This window comes from Mytilus californianus, unplaced genomic scaffold (assembly GCF_021869535.1).
Source record: "Mytilus californianus isolate M0D057914Y unplaced genomic scaffold, xbMytCali1.0.p SCAF_7, whole genome shotgun sequence".
Taxonomy (NCBI): Eukaryota; Metazoa; Mollusca; class Bivalvia; order Mytilida; family Mytilidae; genus Mytilus; species Mytilus californianus.
Window position 1 is genome coordinate 108,743,653 of NW_026262723.1, and position 20,852 is coordinate 108,764,504.

Genomic DNA, 20,852 nt, shown 5'->3' on the forward strand with positions numbered 1-20,852 from the left:
TTTTGGGAGATAGTTGAACTTTTTTGGAGTATTTACTTGTATAAGAGGTGCATAGCGTTTCCGGATAACTCCTACAGTGAACCATAGACCTATGTGCTCCCATGCTCAACTTTGTATATTTTAAAATAACGCTTTGCATCTGCAGGGGCATCATTTGTGTCTCCCAGACACAATAATATCTCAAAGAAAGTCCTACATTGACATTGTTATAATACAGTTACTTCAGAGTGGAGGCGGGGGCATCACTTTGTCTAGTTTGGATTATTTTGTTAACAAAGATGTGTTTTCCAATTGTAAACTCAACATTTTTTGTCTTTGTGAGAAAAAAAAATAATAGACTAAGTGCTTTCCATCCCTTGTTCTCTAGTGGATAGGTGTCTCATTAATATTTATATCATTTTCTTATTTTTATACATTTAAAAGATTATTACATAAGAAGAGAAAATGCTGACACCTATGAAATAAAAAAAATATTTTTACTAAACATTTAAGGTTTTTATAAGAAATTGAATTCCAACAATATATTTTACCCTCTATTATAGACTATTTCATACTTACTTATCTTGATAATTTCATTATGCTCATTGGTTTCGATTATTAAAAACATTGTATAAAAAAAACCCCAAAAAATCATAATGATTCAATTTAAATGAACCAGTAATTTTAGATTTAAAAACAAAATTCTTTTTATACCCTATGCTATGAGAAATAAATCAGTGATATTAATTATGACTCTGATTATTGACTTGTGATTGTTTTCCACAATTAGTTTTACTAACTAATCAATTTGTTAATTGGATAAATAGAATACATTGATGACCCCAAGCTGTAGACAAGCCAACAACTCTATGGAACTGAAATTGACAGAAATGTCTCCATGTCTCAATTTTTATACCATTTTATGCTACTTGTCAAAAAGGAGCATTTCATTTCATAAAATGTCATATATATAAATATAAATACAGTAATGGGAAAGTTCAAATCATTTCAGATATCTTTGTCTTTATACACATAAACAACTACAAAATGAATAGATGTGAATCCACTCTGGCTTTAGTGGACTTTGAACAAGTAGAACAGGATGACTATTCCTCTGGATATGAATCCACACCTTCAGACTCAGAGTCATCCACATCAACTCATAACCCACAGAATAACAGACTGATACCTATCAGCTACAACAGGGACCCGGTCAAGATCAAACAAAAGATGAGCTACAGAAATACTCAAGCTCTGACAGAACAATTGAAAGTCATCTCATCCATACCAGAACTTTGTGATGTCACATTTGAAGTTGGTTCAGAAAAGGTCAAAGTTCATGGTGTCAAGGCCATCTTGGGAACAAGAAGCAGAGTGCTGTACAATCTAATCTTAAAGAAACAGAAGGAAGCTGAATTTCAGAGAAAAGCTGACAAAAAAGACAAGAAAAAGAAAACCACAGTGAAATCAGACAAAGTTGCCATTGTTGTGAAGAAGTATGAACCAGAGGACTTCAGAAAGATCATACAGTTCATACACAGTGGTTCTGTGGACATCAACAGTTCATGTGTAGCTGGACTTTTATGTGGGGCATCACAGTTTGGTCTGGATGACCTTGAAAGAGCATGCTGGGACTTTGTCAACCGTTCAGTTAAATCAGGGACCGTCTCAAAGATCATACAAGCTGCCAAGAGATACAGCCATTATAAAACTGGACAGTTACTTATGGAGAAGATATTTAGTCAAACACAGCAAAGTGTTGAATTGTAAAAAACTGTTCAGTGCTTAATTTGTTATTACCATTAGTGCTATGTTTAAGTTATTGATTTATAAGTAAATAAAAAAAATATATAGAAAAAAAACTTTTTTTATTTGTGACAAATGGTGGAAGCTTGTGAACTGAAATAATTTTCAAGAAGCAGAGCCAGTGTTGACTATGAAATCACACTCATGTAACTGCTCGGCAATAAAAAATCAATGATATATTTATGTCCAAAAGTTACAAACATTTATTTCACTTTACATAACAAAAGAGAATTCTGCCTAGTAGGTCAGACAAGGAAGTTAATCATCAGGATCATTTACCTTCTGTTTCTTATTGTTTTATCTAAAAAAAAATATATTTGAAAACACCATTTCAAAATAGATTAAACAAATACAACTGGAACTGACTACGAAGCAGAACTAGCATCCTAAAAAGTGACTGCCAGGCACTTCAAAATATCTCTAATAACCAGAATATGATACCAAATTGTACATCTATACATAAGGATTCAACAAAATCCTCTGTTTCATGTATATATAGTAAACAAATCAAGAGATTTGGTACTTGCTACACCTACACATATCTTAAAATAAGAATTTAAGTATAGTTCATGAAAGGGGATAAGAGTGACTGCCAAAAAAACCCTCAGCTCATTAATTACAACAGATCACATCAACCACCAGAACCTGATTTCTCCCGAAAAACATAAATGAAAACAAAGACAAAGAACAACTGACAACATACGGTCCATATAGCTTGACTGGGTACAGGCCTAAAATAAGGTGGGATTAAAATGTTCGACTTTAACCAAATATCATTGACTTACCTTTAGTGGTTCATCTCAAACTAACGTAATTACTAACATGTAAACTATGCAAAAGTTTTAAAGACAATAGACCATGACTGAGAGGGCAGGGCCAAATAAAATCCATGGAAAGGAGATGTGCCAATGCTTATACAACTGCATACCTAATATCATAGACCTACCACTAGTGGTTCCCTTTAAACTGACCTAATCACAAACTTAAACATTGTTAAAGCCGCAACCACCATCAGAAAGAGCACACCTAAGTCTCACTGTTTTGACTTGTTGAGGTGAGACAAAAACCTGCACAGTCCAGCTATGAAGATGATGACCACAAGGTTGAACAAGGAGGTAAAAAACATCATGTGATTTTGAATGCAGGGTCAATATGTGCATTGCTGCTATAGGAAGCTAGCTAAGTTAGCTAAGAAAATGTCACATTTCCTGGACAAGTCATGGATTGTATATTAAACAGTGATGCAATCTGGACAGGGTCAAATTTCAATTGCAACAATGTATAGCATTTTGGGCTGATGTAGCATACAACAAATATCAATCGATCATCACATTATGAGTTCAAGGTACAAAGGGAGATAATTCTGGTTCAAATACTAAAATTCTCCTTTTCATAGGAGTATTCCAACAATATTCTTTACTTAAGAATTGAATGCTTCTTTTTGTAAATTTATTGGGGTGTAAAAGCGTTGACCAAAGTACATTTTCGTGCTTCATTCTAAAAATGTGCGCACTGTCAACCCTATAAAATTACTAAAAGAAGCATTCAATAATTATAATTACATTTTTTTGCAAGGATAATGAAAACAAGATTTCTATCAAGTTTTTCTTTTATTTACCAGTGTGCACTTTATTGTGGAAGTTTGTGTCATCATGAATGCATTTCATTTTGAAATGAAGGTTAATTTCAGAATGACGCGAGATTGCTGTTAGCCAATCAAAATAACGCATTATAATGAAAAATACATGTAATGTAATTATATATCCATAGCATAAATTTCTATAAATTATTACTTATTTCTATATTTTTTTGTCTTCTTTTATTTCCAACTGTTTTTTTTAGTTTGTTCATATGTTGTGTCCCAAGTTAGGGGAGGGTTGGGTGCTCATAAACATATTAACCCTGCCACATTCTTTATGTCAGGAGCCTATAATTCAGTGGTTGTTGTTAGTTACTGTATATAATATTTGTTTTTCATTGATGGTTTTGTCACTAATTAGGCTGTTGGTTCTCTCTTTTGATTTGTTTAACATTTTGGTGACACAATCATGATTGGGCCTATTAAAGCTGATTTCATAGTATGGGTTTTGCTCATTTTTGAAGACCGTACGTGGAACTATAGTTGTTTTCATCCACGTTATTTGGTATCTGTTGGAGAGTTATCTGATTGGCAGCCATACAACATCTCCTTATATTTGTTTTACTATACCAATATCTGCAGTCAAACACAATAAAGTTTGATGTGTACAATCATCATAATATTTTCTGACTTTAATGATCCACCCCTTCCTCTTTTCATACTTTAAAAATCTAATCGTAACTAAAACAAACAAATCATATTGATCATACAGATGATGAAGGATTGTCTCCCCTGACTCTTTTTGACTCAAAAAGATGTATAAATTAGTTTATTATAGAAAAAACCAATTTCTATTCTATTCATCTTGTATATATAAAAAGGAGATGATTTTTATAGACTAAGCCTTTATCCAATCCCTTTGTTGAAAATATACTTGATTTGAATAAAATATCTAATATTTTTTAAATGCTTTCAAATACATATATTTCGTAAAAAATCCTTGTTTAATATTGTAAGGAATTTCTTCCATGTGTTTTCACAAATAAGATAATAATAAAGGTAAAATTTCTTTTGTTTATTCTGTAAATTTCGTTAAATTGATTACACAGTTAATAATATTTCTTTTGATTTAATCATATTTACATTTTTAATCAAATGTGTAATTAATTATGCAGTCACCATAAATTTAAAAAGAACTGAAACTATTATTGAAAGTGATCAATTAACTAATCAAATTTCAGCACAATTATAATCAACACCCAAGCCATTGGTGAGCCAATCACTCAATATGTCCCAAGGATAGACACAAATCTCTCTATCAACCAACTCTGCCAAGTTCAGCTCTCTGTCAGATTAGGAGTAAATAATTTCATATCTTTTATATATAAATCACAATGTTCCAAACTTCATCATTAAAAAATCAAATCATATCTTTACAACATATTATTATTCATCAACAATTATTTTATTATGGATAGATGTGAATCCACTTTGGCTTTAGTTGATTTTGAACAAGTAGAACAGGATGACTATTCCTCTGGATATGAATCCACACCATCAGACTCAGAGTCATCCACATCAACTCATAACCCACAGAATAACAGACTGATACCTATTACCTACAACAGGGACCCAGTCAAGATTAAAGAAAAGATGAGCTACAGAAATACACAAGCTCTGACAGAACAATTGAAAGTCATCTCATCTATACCAGAACTTTGTGATGTCACATTTGAAGTTGGTTCAGAAAAGGTCAAAGTTCATGGTGTCAAGGCCATCTTGGGAACAAGAAGCAGAGTGCTGTACAATCTCATCTTAAAGAAACAGAAGGAAGCTGAATTTCAGAGAAAAGCTGATAAAAAAGACAAGAAAAAGAAAACCACAGTGAAATCAGACAAAGTGACCATTGTTGTGAAGAAGTATGAAACAGAGGACTTCAGAAAGATCATACAGTTCATACACAGTGGTTCTGTGGACATCAACAGTTCATGTGTAGCTGGACTTTTATGTGGGGCATCACAGTTTGGTCTGGATGACCTTGAAAGAGCATGCTGGGACTTTGTCAACCATTCTGTTAAATCAGGGACCATTTCAAAGATCATACCAGCTGCCAAGAGATACAGCCATCACAAAACTGGACAGTTACTTATGGAGAAGATATTTAGTCAAACACAGCAAAGTGTTGAATTGTAAATGACTCTAGAGTGTTTAAATTATTATAACCATTAGTGCTTTATTGTTATGTCATTGAATTGATAAATAAATAAATATGTATTCAGAAAAAAAACCTGTTTTTATTTGTGATAAATGGTGTTAGCAAGCTTGCCCATTAAATAGGGTTTCAAGAAGCAGAGCCAGTGTGGCCTATTATAAATCCCCTAGAATGTTTTAAGTGTATTTAATGGTTATACAGTAAACAAAGAGTTCAATACTTTCCTAAATCTTGGTAAATTGAGATAGAATTTTTCAGAAAGATGTAACTAATAAGGACTTGGATAATATAACTTAACTCGATTACCATAGTTACTATTTTTGGTACTTTAAGATGTAATCATATGCCTCAATATGGATGCACCTTAGAAAGTTAAAATATAGGCTGAAGTGAGTAAGTTTAACCTATTTTTCATGATTCAGATACTTGGGTTAAAGTTCAATTCAAAGTTGACTTTTAAATTCTACATCTTGACACCGTATAGATTGCTACTTACAAATTTTAACAAATGGTTATAGTATTTTTCAACTTTACTTTTTAAAAAATTGTTTCAATAACAGCTCTCTTCTCAAAGCATACAGTTTAATCTCTATTGAAATATTCATAGTAGAAATGACAATGTCATCAACAGAAAAACGATGTAAAAATATGTCTCCCAGAAACAAATAATCCTAATTTGGACATTTTTTTATCTGTACTTTTACAATATGAAGTCTAAAAAAATATATCTACTTGTTATGAAAATTTTCACCTCCTTCAAATTCTATATGAGATATTGGAATCTTATAGGTAAGATCAATAAATTATGAACATTTTTATCTTGATTTTTAATGTTCTTATGAATAAAGAAACACAATTTGATATACATAGATATGAAGATATTAAGTCAGCAGGTCAGCAACCTAACATAATATGTTCACCAGCATAGACTTGTTTAATATGCCACATTGAACATTTAGAGGCTGTCAGAAACACAGCTGCGCTTGCTGGACTTCTGAAATTTGAATAAAGTGCATACATGCCAACCTCAAAAATTAAACTGAAAGAAAAAGTATGGTTATAACAAATCTAAAATTTACCAGAATGACAAAAGTTCCATTGGAACAATAAACAATACATGAAATCTTAAAAAAAAATCAGTATTTTGTGTATATTTTAGGACCAGATGTCATACAACTAACTGTTGAGATGACATTCAAAGACTGAGGATGGTCATGTGACCTGATATCAACATAAATATAAAAGCACTTACAATAGTATAATGACGATTTTTCTAGGTCTGCTTAATTTCATGTTATAGATTAAAAAAAAAATGTAAATGATCATTTTATCTGCATAAAGAATAATTTTTTTTTGTGCATCAAATCAGTCATCAAAATGGTTCATCCTGGTGGCTCCCTGGTTTGATTTGTAATTTTGACATTCTTTTCCTTTTAATAACTGAACATGCTAAGCACATGCACAGCCCATCTCAAACTAAGGGTCAAAGTAAAGATTCCATGCATCAACACCCAAATGAGGTTGAATTATTGTCTTGCAAGACAATAATATATTGGCATACATAATAGGATAATCAATAATCTTACAGTATACAAAAAATGGAATACATTTATGGTGGAGAGAGTAATTAATTTACATGTAGCAGATACATGTGTATATCCTTTGTGAATTACTCCACCACAAGTTTAAAATAAAATTTAAAATATTTATTTTAATAGTTCAGACAATATTACATCATTTATTCCTATAAGGATTTAAAGGAATTTCTATTTAAGTGTCAGGTAGGACAACAAAAGAGAAGTTAAAAACAAAAAGAACATGGCTGTTAATTGTACTTGTCCAGATTTGTTTAAATAGCCGTGGCTTGTACCTGCTAATTGCTTGCAGTTGTTGTTTTATAATTGTGTATTGATGATTAATATATTGAGTTTTATTTATTGATGTGTGAATAATTATATTTTTGAAACAGTGTACAGAATTATATTTTTTAAACCCTGTACAGAACTATAAAGTAATTAAAAACCAATTGTTCAGAGAACAACTTGAAGGTCTTTCCACATTACATTTCTAGATAACTGATGAGAAGCTACTTTTGGTTTTCTCAAAGTTACTATTGGCGTCTAATCATAGGTTACTTCATACTGATTAAAAAAATATATGGTTTCTTTATACTTTTGACTTAAATATGGGAGATAATTTGCTACTTCCAGGTAAGAAAATGTCATTTCCAGACTCTTATGATAGCTTTCTTTGTACTGATTCTAAAAATATATGGTTTTATATACTTTTGTCTTAAATATTGGAGATAATTTGCTACTTCTGGTGAAGAAAATGTCATTTCCGGTTTCATAAGATAGCTTATTTTCCACTGATTCCGAAAATATATAGTTTCTATATACTTTTCCTTCAAATAAAGGAGATAATAAGCTACATCCGGTTTAACTAAGGCAACTTCTGGTGTTATTTAAAAGGTTATTGTATGCTGATTTTAGAAATATATAGTTTACAAGTATTTTTTCCTTGAATTTGTGCAAAAATAGCTACTTGCGGTTTGCACAAGGTTTTTTCCGGTTGATATTTTTCAGGGTCATGTGTCACCTAGACCTTAGCCAAAGACACTATGACTTTATCATGTACCAGAATGAAGTTATAATTGATTTACCGTAAACTTCAACATTTAAGGGGCAATAATTCCTATAATATATAATCAGATTGCTACAGACTAAATGTACCATTTGTTCGTCTCAACAACCCAAACATTTAGCATCAGTTCTTTTATATGTAGCTTTTATAGTATAAGATAAGATGCACACACAAGCAAAAGGCGAAATTTAAAAAATGACAAGAAAAAGAAAACATCAGTAAAATCCGACAAAGTTACCATTGTTGTGAAGAAGTATGAACCAGAGGACTTCAGAAAGATCATACAGTTCATACACAGTGGTTCTGTGGACATCAACAGTTCATGTGTAGCTGGACTTTTATGTGGGGCATCACAGTTTGGTCTGGATGACCTTGAAAGAGCATGCTGGGACTTTGTCAACCATTCAGTTAAATCAGGGACCATCTCAAAGATTGTACCATCTGCCAAGAGATACAGTCATCATAAAACTGGACAAAGACTCATGGAACAGATATTTAGTCAAACACAAAGAGTTGAATTGTAAATGAATGAACATTGGAACGGTGCTTTTTGTCAATGCTTTTAGTGCTGTGTGTCATCTCTAATAGTGCTGTTTATCATAACTAATAGTGCTATTGTTTATGTTTGTATTTTATTAGTAATGAATAAATTTTTGAATAATTCTGGATATTCTTTTTTCTTTTATATAAAAATAAGGAGAAGTGGTACATGTAAGCAATTATATGTCACAGTATCACCTTCAACAATGAAAAAACATATCATAAAGTCAGCTTTAAAAGGCCTTGACATGAAAAATGTGAAACAATGCAAATGAGAAAACTAATGGCCTTATATATAATTAAATACTTAAACACAAATATGACAGACATGAACCAACGACAACCACTGAACTATACAGGCTCCATGGCTTGAATGTTTTCCTGTCACTTCCATGTGTTTGATTTATTCTAATGGGCTGACTTGATGCATGTCAATGAAATATTGTCCCTTCCCATACAAAGTGTCACTTGCTGTACTGTACTGGATCTGTCAATTACTTTTTCTTCACAAGTGCATCATGGTGAAAATGGGATTGCAAAATAGATTAAAAAGAGAAAATTCTCATTCACTGTTACAAACATCAACACAAGTTCCTATCATAAAGTTTGAATTGACTGGGAACACAGTCTTCCTATGAAAAAAAAAATGTAATATTGGAAATATAAGTTAACATTAATCTAGAGTTTATATTTTATTCTTGATTGAAAATTTGTTGTACAAATTTCTTCCTTATGCACAAGCTAAATTTTTATTAGAAATGATAGTTGATAACCTGTGCAATAATTTTTCAATGAAAGGTTATCAACTTGCACAATAAGAACTACAAACCTTGTTACCTATAGAGACTCACAAGACACTGATATTTTACTTTAAAGCAAGTTCTCTTTGATATTATTCATGTTAATTTGATTAACCACAAGTGTTAATCTAAGAATATTTCTTTTTGAAGGGTTTGGGAGACCACAAGTTCTGTCGTAATCCAGACAGTGACAAACAACCTTGGTGTTGGGTTAAAGTTGGTACAAATGACTTTGGATTCTGTAATATTGCACAATGTGATGAAGCACCTGTTACTACAACAACAGGTATGGATTACTTATTTGTAATCAACCAAAAGGAGCACACCAGCCTCTCAGTAGTTTAACAGCTAGTGGTTTGAGTGGTGAACCCAATTTACTGTTATATGAGAGAACTATTAGTAAAAGGTTAAATTCTGGTAGTCCAGTTTTATTCAGCAATGAATCTGACAATGAACACTGAAGAGAATGTATGAAAACTAACAAACTAAATTTATCTGTATTTCTATAACAGGTTTGTTGTGGGAATTTTAGACACTGAAATAATCACAAATGTATTTATAATCAGAAGTATATCAAGTGTGAATAAAATATGTGTGTGGTATACACCATAGAGACAGCAACCAACAACACATGGTTAGAAACATGTAAAATGCCAACCTAAATATATAATTGATCATAAAGAGACAAGGAGACTAATCGATTATTTTATTTACAGTAGCACCAAAGGACTGCCCAGATGAGGAATTTTATTGTTACAACCATCTTAAAAATAGTTTGTAAGTATTTACTGACATTTTTTACTTTATGTTGTCAGTATTACAGTTGGAAATCAAATTTCTAAAAATAGTTTTTAGATATACCATTATCTCAGCTGTAAAAAGGTAATAAAAATAGGGCATCAACATCTTGTATAAAAACTTAGCTGGCCCTGTCTGGTTTTCTTTGGCAAATAGCTGAGGACATTTCTGGTGATTTGTAACTTGAAAAAATCTAATATTACAATTGTCAGAAATTGCTAGATTGGACTGGATGCTCTTAAGATATAATACATTTATAGGCTTATGATATACCCATAATAGTACAAGTTTTTCTGCAGAAGATATGATAGATTGTTTTGAAATATTTATGTTTTCAATGTTTCAAATTGCTTAACACCATTTTACATATATCTTTCAGAATGAGATTTCTTTAATTAAATAAGAATTTTTTATCATGTTTTTTTTTTCAAATTATTTGAAGGAAAACATAAATAATTTGCAACAACTCAATTCCTTATTTTATAAATCAGGTACACCAAAGAATGTATTCCAGAAAGTTTTCAATGTGACAATGAAAATGATTGTGATGAAGAAGAGGATGAGCTAAATTGTGGTAAAGTTATCTCCCCTTCTTACACATATTTTGAAATTTTCATAAGTCATCCATGAAAAATATAAATGTCTTTTCATAAACATGCCTGGAATAAAACGGCAGTACTGAGTTACCAGTTATAATTCATGACTTATAAAGTCTTTTTATGTATGCATTTTATAATGGGTACAATCAATTATAGGTAGGAATCAATGCTTCATCACTGACATGATTTACAACATTCTTTTTGTGAATTCTTTGTTGATAAATTGCGAAATTATAAAGAAACTAAGGTTCCAACTTCCTCAAACAAGTTGGAATAAAACGAATTTGGCTATTCTTTTAGGTTCCTTTTAGTCATATAGGTCCTCACGTTTACAAGTATTTAAACATCCTTTGTTTTTAAATTTGTAATTCACATATTTTGTTGTGAGCATTTCCTGCTGAAGGTGAATCTAGAAAATTAATTCATAAAGTGTTATTTTCATTAAGGGCATACCATACAGTTTTGATCCCACAGTGATTTTTTTATGAAAATTTACATACAATCTATTTTTCACCTAGTCAATTCAAATATGTAATAAAAAATGTACCTTCTTGTGCTACTTTAGAGATAAATGGGGTTGAAATTTCAGACATTTACTCAAAGTTTCGTTTTTTTGGACATTTTAATCCTTTGGATAGACATACCTAACTTTTTGGTTTCAAAAGATAAACACAAGCGGATTTTTGTAAAAACATTTGGAAAATCTTCTTTACATACGTATGCTCTTAATTTGTATAAAAATTCTTTGGAAATAATTAATTTTTATCAAAGTTTCATGATTTTAGAAAAAAACAGCAGTTTTTGCTGTATATTCATCTGATTTTAAAAAATGTCATCGGTGTCTTTTTCATAAAAATTGGTACAAATAACCTTCATACATAATCAAACCTAATGTCATTTTGAAAAAAAGGGGTCCATGAACTCGTTTTCAAGTTAAATTAGTCTGAATGATAAAAATCAGTTGAAAAATACATCTTTTCTCGATATGTCACAATTTGACGTTGCGAAAAATAACATTTTATGTTAGCAACGTCATTACCTCCCCTGTAACTGTACCGTATGCCCTTAAATGAATTTGAAGAATAGCTTAACTTGTGAAAAATTTTAGTCATGTATCTTGATTATAATATTTATATGAAGACATTCCCCTGAATTTAGATTGCTTTTTATCCTATAGATTACAAACTTCCACTGTTTAAGAAGACAAAATATAGAGTTCTTAAGACTGATGTGAAAGAGAGATATGTCAAGATTGCATTAGAATATGTAAGTATTGTTACAACTTAGATAGATATATAAAACAAACATACATTTTTTTGTCAAGCCTGCAACATTTATGTTGTGAAACGGAGACATTGTGATCCTAGATTCTGTCGTCGGTGTCGGCGATGGCGGTGGTGTCAACATTTAGGTTCAGTCTGTGGTTGGTATTTTAAGACATCAATAACTTTGTGAAACCTTCATGGAATTTTATGAAATTTGGACAGAAGCTTGTGTTTTATTACCAAAATACAGTATTCAAAGCAAAATTTTGAAAATATTTATTTGAATTTTTCCATATTTTACTGATAAATGGACTTAGTTTTTTTTGCAGTTAACATTCAGATTCAGTCTGAGGTTAAAAATTTTCAGTCATCAATAACTTTGTTAAACCTTCATGGAATGTTATGAAATTTGGACAGAAGCTTGTTAATGACCAAAATACAGTATCTAGAGCAAAATTTTTTTTTTTTTTTTTTTCAGTTAATAAGTAGATACAGTCTGGGGTTAAAGTTTGTTACACATCGAATACTTTTTCAAACCTTCATAGAATTTTATGAAACTTTGGCAGAAGCTTTTTTATGATTAAGAGATAATGTCTGAAGCAAATACATTTTCATTTTCAGTATTTTTCTGATAGATGGATTTAGTTTTTTATAGTTAACATTTACAGAAATCTGGCATTCAATTTTTTTGACATGATAAGTTTGTAAACTTTCATGGATTGTTATGAAACTTCGACAGAAGCTAATCTTCAAGACCAAGAAATAGCATCTAAAGAAAAAGTTTGAATTTTTTTTTTTAAACTCTATATTTAACTGATAAATAGACTCACTTTTTAAATTAACATTACACTTTTACACTGACAGCAGCAATCATAGGTGAGAAACACGGTTCCTCGGAACCCCTTACAAATTTTTAAATAAAATTCAGTGATAAAATAAACATTATTTGTGACCTTATAATATAAACTGGGTTTGAATCTATAGATCTGAAAGTGAAAGAGAGATATAATCCTACAAATTTCATTACACAAATCTTATTATTCAATATACTATTATTACGAACAATTTGTTTTTCTTGATGTTATTTTGAATTGTCTCAATGTTTTATTTTATCAACTTGGAAAAAGAACATACAATAATGTATGTATATATTATGTTTCAGTGTGCCAGACTGTGTTTAGAAAGCACCAGTTTTGTATGTAGATCTATATCCTATATAGGCATACAGAGAGAATGTTTCCTCTCAGATAAGAACAGCAATACAGCCAGGCCAACATTCTCCTATAACCATGATTTCTATGAGTTGAATTCTCAAATAGGTATCCATTTTATAAAAATAACTGAAGTTCTGTTCTTGGACTTGGTCTTTAGTGTTAGTATTTCAAAAATTTATTTGTATCATTTACATTTTGCATCATTCTTTCCATCTGAATTTGTTTTAGTAAAAAATTGTCATTGTATAAGTTGCTCTTAACTTTTACATTAAAAAAATATTGAAATAGAAAATAGCTTCTAGCATCAAATGGTCATTTACTGGACAATCTTATCATATTCGTAATTCTGCATGGTTTAATTATGTTCTTAAGCTGTTATTTTTCTTGATAGATGTTGATTGTGTTGGAGGATATAAATGTAACAATGGTCGCTGTGTGACGTCTGATGCTCTATGTAATGGTAAAGACGAGTGCCTGGATTTATCTGATGAAGATGGGTGTGGTAATGTATCTCATTATTACAGATTTGGATTCATAAGATATCAGTCCTATTTTTTTAACAATCTTCCTTACTAAAATAACTCTAAAATAAATAAGATTTAAGCACTATTATGAAATACATTCAATCATATTTTCGAGTACAGTAAATTCTATATTTATAAAAATAACAAATTCATTCTTTTATGAAAAGAATGACAGTAACAGAAAAAAAATTTAAGAATTTTATGGGCTTCTTCAAAAGTTGCTTCTGACTATTTGTTCAAGAGTTACAAAATTATAGATTACGGAAATTATTTGTATTGTAATTTTATACTTGAAGATGTCAATCATTGATTTTACTACGGTAATTCAGAGGTGACGGGCTGTAAAATCTGAGATTAATATCTGCAAGTATGGAAGAGCATTATGTTTATTCATATTTGCTAAATTGTACCTGGTAAATATATTTTTGAATTAGAGGAAACACCTTCTACAATATGCAGAGCAATGGCTGGCTGTTAAAATTTCGATTTACTCCCTCAAAATATATTACAAATATTAGACATCTTATAGTCCCCATATGGCCTTTAACAATAAGCAAAACTCCTTATTTATCATGTATTGTTATCTTTGAATTGTATCTGTAGATCAGTCCCCTGAAAAAGACACTATAGATGTGAGACTGGTTGGTGGAGAAGATAAACACTCAGGCAGAGTTGAAGTTAATTATCGTGGAGAATGGGGTGTGATTTGTGACGATCAATGGGACATAAAGGATGCCATTGTTGTGTGTAGAATGCTGGGATATGTGTAAGTCTATAGATAGGGGTGTGATTTGTGATGATCAATGGGACATAAAGGATGCCATTGTTGTGTGTAGAATGCTGGGATATGTGTAAGTCTATAGAATGGGGTGTGATTTGTGATGATCAATGGGACATAAAGGATGCCATTGTAAAATGTGTGTAGAATGCTGGGATATGTGTAAGTTTACGATTGTGGTCCACAGTTGTGAGTTGTGTTAATTTTTCCTGACTATTCATGATAAAGCTATCACATGACATATTTTCTTCAAACATTTTGAGGAACACACAAGTTCCATTGCAACACAAGCAAGAAGGGTACCGGGGGGTACTTGTTTTTAAAAAATGCAGAGATTTGATTTATTAGATATCATACACAGTGAAAATGAATTAATCAGGTGTACATTGCATGGTACATGCAAATTTACAGTAAAAAGTATTTTAACCATACATCATATCTAGTAACGTTTGCTCTTTGGTAATGATGTTTCAAATTATATTTAGAACTTTTGTAGAATTATAGATAAATACAAACAATATATGTGTGATTTCAGCCATGCATTATCAGCATTTAAAAGAAGCAAATTTGGAAGTGGAAATGGCAAATTTTTATTGGATGAAGTCAACTGTTTTGGTAATGAGACATCATTAATGTCATGTGATGCTAATCCATGGAAAGATCATGATTGTAAAGACTATGAAGTAGCAGGAGTTCAGTGTCAACAATCAAAAGGTAAGTAGCCATGGTAACAGTACTAGTTGTCATGATAAACATCAGACATCTTTATTGTCATGTGACGCTAATCCATGGAAAGATCATGATTGTAAAGACTATAAAGTAGCAGGAGTTCAGTGTCAACAAACAAAAGGTAAGTAACCATGGTAACAATACCAGTTGTCATGATAATCAGACATCCTTAATGTCATGTGATGCATGTTAACAGTACAAGTTGTCATGGTTGCAATACAGCTATAGTCATAAATCTACATTGTGTTCTAGTAATGAAACTTATGACTGTAAGGCACTGAATTAACAAAAGTTCAGAAACATGTCAGTTAACTGCAGAGTTGACAGTGACTGTCTTACAAGGTCATGACAGGTGTTGTTAACTTTTCTGTGACAATAAGTGTTAGTATTGTAAAGGAGTTTAAAAGATAAAAACATTTTGACATAATTGATTTTTATACGACCACAAAATTTGCGGTCGTATATTGGTATGACGTTGGCGTTGTCATTGTCGTTGTTGTCGTTGTAGTCATCGTCGTCCGAAGACACATTAGTTTTTGCACTATAACTTTAGTTTAAGTGAATGGATCTCTATGAAATTTTACCATAAGTTTAAATACCACAAAAGGAAGGTTTGGATTGATTTTGTGGGTTATGGTACCAACAGTTAAGGAATTAGGGGCCAAAAAGGGGCCAAAAATGGGCCAAAAATGGGCCAAAAATAAGCATTTTTGTAACTTCCAGACAATAACTTGTGTGTAAGTGTATGGATCTCTCTGACATTGTACCACAAGGTTCCATATCACAAAGGGAAGGCTGGAATTGATTTTGGGGGTAATTGCCTCAAAATTTTAGGATTTAGGGGCCAAAAAAGGGACAAAAAACAAGCATTTTTCTAGTTTCCTGACAATAACTTGTGTATAAGTGTATGGATATTTTTGAAATTGTACTACAAGGTTCCATATCACAAAGGGAAAGCTGGAATTGAGTTTGGGGGTAATTGCCCGAAACGTTTAGGAATTGGGGGCCAAAAAGGGGCCAAAAAACACTTTTTTCTAGTTTCCAGACAATAACTTGTGTTCAAGTGTATGGATCTCTCTGAAATTGTACTGCAAGGTACCATACCACAAAGGGAAGGCTGGGATTGATGATGGGGGTAATTGCCTCAATATTTTAGGAATTAGGGGCCAAAAAGGGGTAAAAAACAAGCATTTTCTAGTTTCAGGACAATAACTTGTGTGTAAGTGTATGGATCTTTCTGAAATTGTACTACAAGGTTCCATATCACAAAGGGAAAGCTGGGTTTGAGTTTGGGGATAATTGCCCTAAAAGTTTAGGAATTTGGGACCAAAAAGGGGCCAAAAAACACATTTTTCTAGTTTCCAGACAATAACTTGTGTTCAATTGTATGGATCTCTCTGAAATTTTACTGCAAGGTACCATACCACAAAGGGAAGGCTGGGATTGAGATTGGGGTTGATGAATCATAAGGGGGTTAAAAAAATTTGGGGGGGGGGATTTTTTTTTTTTCCTTTTTTTTTTTCTTTTAAAATTTTCCATTTTAAGTTGGTTATTTCTGATTTATATTTAAAAGCAAATAATAATGATATGGTAGGAGATACACACCAAACAGGATGTGTAAACTATTATATAATAAGTATTGTGCAATAGCAAGAAATTTTCAATTGCACAGTATTGCACAATAGCAAGAAATCTTCAATTACACAGTATTGCGCAATAGCAAGAAATCTTCAATTGCACAGTATTGCACAATAGCAAGAAATATCCAATAGCACAATATTGCGCAATAGCAAGAAATTGTCAATTGTACAGTATTGCGCAATAGCAAGAAATATTCAATTGCACAGTATTGTGCAAAAGAAGTCATACTTCGTATAAATTGCTTATTTCTTGACCAATTTCAATGGGGTTTTATTCTTGAATTCTTGGGGTTCTTTAATATGCTGAATCTAACCGTGTATTAAGTTTTTGGATTTTGGGCCCCGTTTTTAAATTGGTCCACATTGAGGTCCAAAGGGTCCAAAATTAAACTTTGTTTGATTTCATCAAAAATTGAATTATTGGGGTTCTTTAATATGCCGAATCTAACCGTGTATTTAGATTCTTAATTTTTGGGTCCGTTTTCAAATTGGTCTACATTAAGGTCTAAAGGGTCCAAAATTAAACTTAGTTTGATTTTAACAAAAATTGAATTCTTAGGGTTCTTTGATATGCTGACTCTAAACATGTATTTAGATTTTTGATTATGGGCCCAGTTTTCAAGTTGGTCCAAATCGGGGTCCAAAATTAAACTTTGTTTGATATCAACAAAAATTGAATATATGGGGTTCTTTGATATGCTGAATCTAACCATGTATTTAGATTTTTGAATTTTGGGCCCCGCTATCAACTTTGTCCACATTGAGGTCAAAAGGGTCCAAAATTAAACTTTGTTTGATTTCATCAAAAATTGAATTCTTGGGGTTCTTTGATATGCTGAATCTAACCATGTATTTAGATTTTGGATATTGGACCATAATAGGTGAATGTCCAATTTAAAATTTTTAAGTTCTTAGACCACATTCATTCTGTGTCAGAAACCTATGCTGTGTCAAATATTTAATCACAATCCAAATTCAGAGCTGTATCAAGCTTGAATGTTGTGTCCATACTTGCCCCAACTGTTCAGGATTCGACTTCTGCGGTCGTATCAAGCTGCGCCCTGCGGAGCATTTTATTGTAATTTCATTTCAAGGACCAGGATGTATTTTTACTTTAATAACTAGGACTGGGATAACTATCTGTTTTTTTTATGGATTTAGTTTATCTTAAATTGCATTGGGGATATGGGATATTTTGAATTATTTTCATATATATTAGATATTCATTTGGTTTGACAATATTAGGTACATAGGCTATTGAGTACAATTTTCAGTTAAAAGAGCCTTTAGAGTCATACCAAATATGGATGTCTTTTACAACTTACTATTGCATTAACCATACACAAATACATAAGGAAATCTCCTTTAAAATTTTAAAATAAAGAACCTTCAGGGTCAAACCAAATATGGTTGTCTTTACAACTTACTTTTGCATCAACCATACACAAATACAAATACATCAGGAAATCTCCTTTAAAATTTTAAAATCATCAAGGCCAGATGTATTTAGTTTGGTGTTAACTGACAGTTTGGTATATCCACCTACAAGGTGTAATACCACCAAATCATGATACGTTACATACGGTTTTATATGAAAAAGGGTTGAAATTTTTTTTTGAAAATTGCCAATTTAACAAAGACTAATAGGGGAAAAACAATGGTGGTATTACACTATTTAATAAATCTACAATAATGTGAATGCAAACTTATCATTAGTTAAAATGTGTCTGTCAAATGATGAAATAAACTGTTTTCATCAATGGAGGTGACATCAATGGTCAGCACAGAATTTAAATTGTAAAATTGTTTAAAATGAGTTGTTGAAATCACACCAAATATCCATTGCTCAAAATTTCTACTATCTTCAAATTCATACACCAAATATCTTTTCAGGAACATAATCGGTTCATCTCTCCACCTGTTGATCCAATACTGTGCATTCATTTATTTTCGTGGATACCAATTTTTCGAGGGTTGAGGAAAAATAGTATTTTCATGGATATTTGATATCAAGTTTTTACCAAAGTTTGTATCCAAGCCTATAGACAATTTATACTTTGTTGAACATTTAAATCTGTGGTTAACCAATACCCACGAAATCAACAAAAGTTGGTACCCCACGATTAATGACAAATCCACAGTAACACTTTTATGTCGTATAATAAGTGGATTGCCACAACTGATTTCAATATTGTCCATGCACAGTGTTATCTATATCTATAAAAGGAAGATTCTGTATGATTTTTTTTCAAAAGTACATTTGTTATAAATACTTGGTTTTTGTTACTGTGACTTGACTATGGGTGTTGCTGTTTACCTTTACCTATTGTTCAACCAGATTGTAAAATTGACAATATAATTGGGACATTTAAGTTGACCAGTTGGTATTGTTAGAGTTGAGTCTACCTTGATGCTACCTGTACTGATTTTTATTCACCTAACCCAACCTTACAGCATGCTTTTTTCCTGAAGTTTTTCTTCACCTAGGGTTATTCTATTATAAAATTGATAGGGAAGAAAATATTATTGGTTTTCATTGTTTTAAGCCCCCAATATAGATGATTAATCTAATTTTGACCCAATAATCTTAATCAGTTAAGATTTTCGGGACTGCATTTTAATGTATGAAAATTAAAACTGTTTTTACATAATCAATGAACCTTTAAATTTTCAATCCTTATCTATAGTATTGTCCAGTTGTCAGTGAAACAAGAAATAGCTATTCAGGTGTTTTCAGTTTAAGTTTTCAGATGGATATGTTATGTGTTTCTTCATATATCCCTTCAAATTTTTCATTTTGGATTTTTATTCGCAGTGTTTGAAATCTATTCGAATCAATTTGCATAAAATTTGGGATTTATTTTATTTGAATTCAATTCTTAGATGCATTTAATTTTGCTTGTTAAAATTTACTTTGAATAGATTGTCATGAATGTATCAAGGAGGAAATAATTCATTCAAAATGTTTTGTGTGGCTTTCACATGATGATGTACATGTAAAAGCCAAAATAATTTTGGAATATACTTGCAATGTTTTTCTTTGAAATGTATTAGGATTTTTGTGCATAAAAATACTGTGTTCACTCAAAGAAATTCACTTTTTATAAGATGGGATTTAGTTAATCTAAAAGTTAAAAAAAATCAGAACTTGAATGCAAGTAGGAGAAATAAGTTCAACCAACATGTTTCTGAGTCTTTAAATGTTTATATGTGATTTTGGAAATATTATCATTATAAAATTCTGGATCTAATATGAAGATGATTCATCTGTTTAAATGTGATATATATCATGGAAATGAAATAAAATGTGAATACAGTGGATATAGTCAAATCTTAAGTAATAAAGTGAATAATAAAAGTAAAATATTCCAAAAAATTCATTATGTGAGGATAACAATATATAAATAACACATAGCTGAGAGGGTGATAGAGCAGATTGTTACCCCGAGAAAACATTGTCAACTGAGGCGAAGCCAAGGTTGACAATGTCTTTTCGAGCTGTAACAATCTGCTCTATCACCCTCTCAGCTATGTGTTATTTAATTTATTATACTGAATGTTCTGTTATTACTGTTGATTAAATTTCAAATTCAAAGTAATAAACTATGACGTCTTGTACATAACAACCATCCGTATTTAATAAAGCGCACACTTGATCAAGCGTCTCCATGAAGGGTAATAGAGTAAATTAACACCCTCGTATTAGCCAATCAAAATATGGCATTTTAACGTGAAGTATAATAATT

At 31.3% G+C, this 20,852-nt stretch overlaps 1 protein-coding gene across 5 annotated transcripts in view; it reads left to right on the plus strand.

The window, feature by feature from the left end:
• The window catches only part of LOC127709817 (deleted in malignant brain tumors 1 protein-like), a 127,522-nt gene that overhangs the window by 46,825 nt on the left and 59,845 nt on the right, over positions 1–20,852 (plus strand). For all 5 annotated transcript variants that reach the window (XM_052215472.1, XM_052215471.1, XM_052215473.1 and 2 more), the window contains 8 exons: positions 9,710–9,845; positions 10,276–10,336; positions 10,849–10,931; positions 12,134–12,222; positions 13,384–13,540; positions 13,827–13,937; positions 14,563–14,725; positions 15,273–15,451. In XM_052215472.1, the coding sequence (XP_052071432.1) occupies positions 9,710–9,845; positions 10,276–10,336; positions 10,849–10,931; positions 12,134–12,222; positions 13,384–13,540; positions 13,827–13,937; positions 14,563–14,725; positions 15,273–15,451 (979 nt within the window). The remainder of the gene's footprint in view (positions 1–9,709; positions 9,846–10,275; positions 10,337–10,848; positions 10,932–12,133; positions 12,223–13,383; positions 13,541–13,826; positions 13,938–14,562; positions 14,726–15,272; positions 15,452–20,852) is intronic.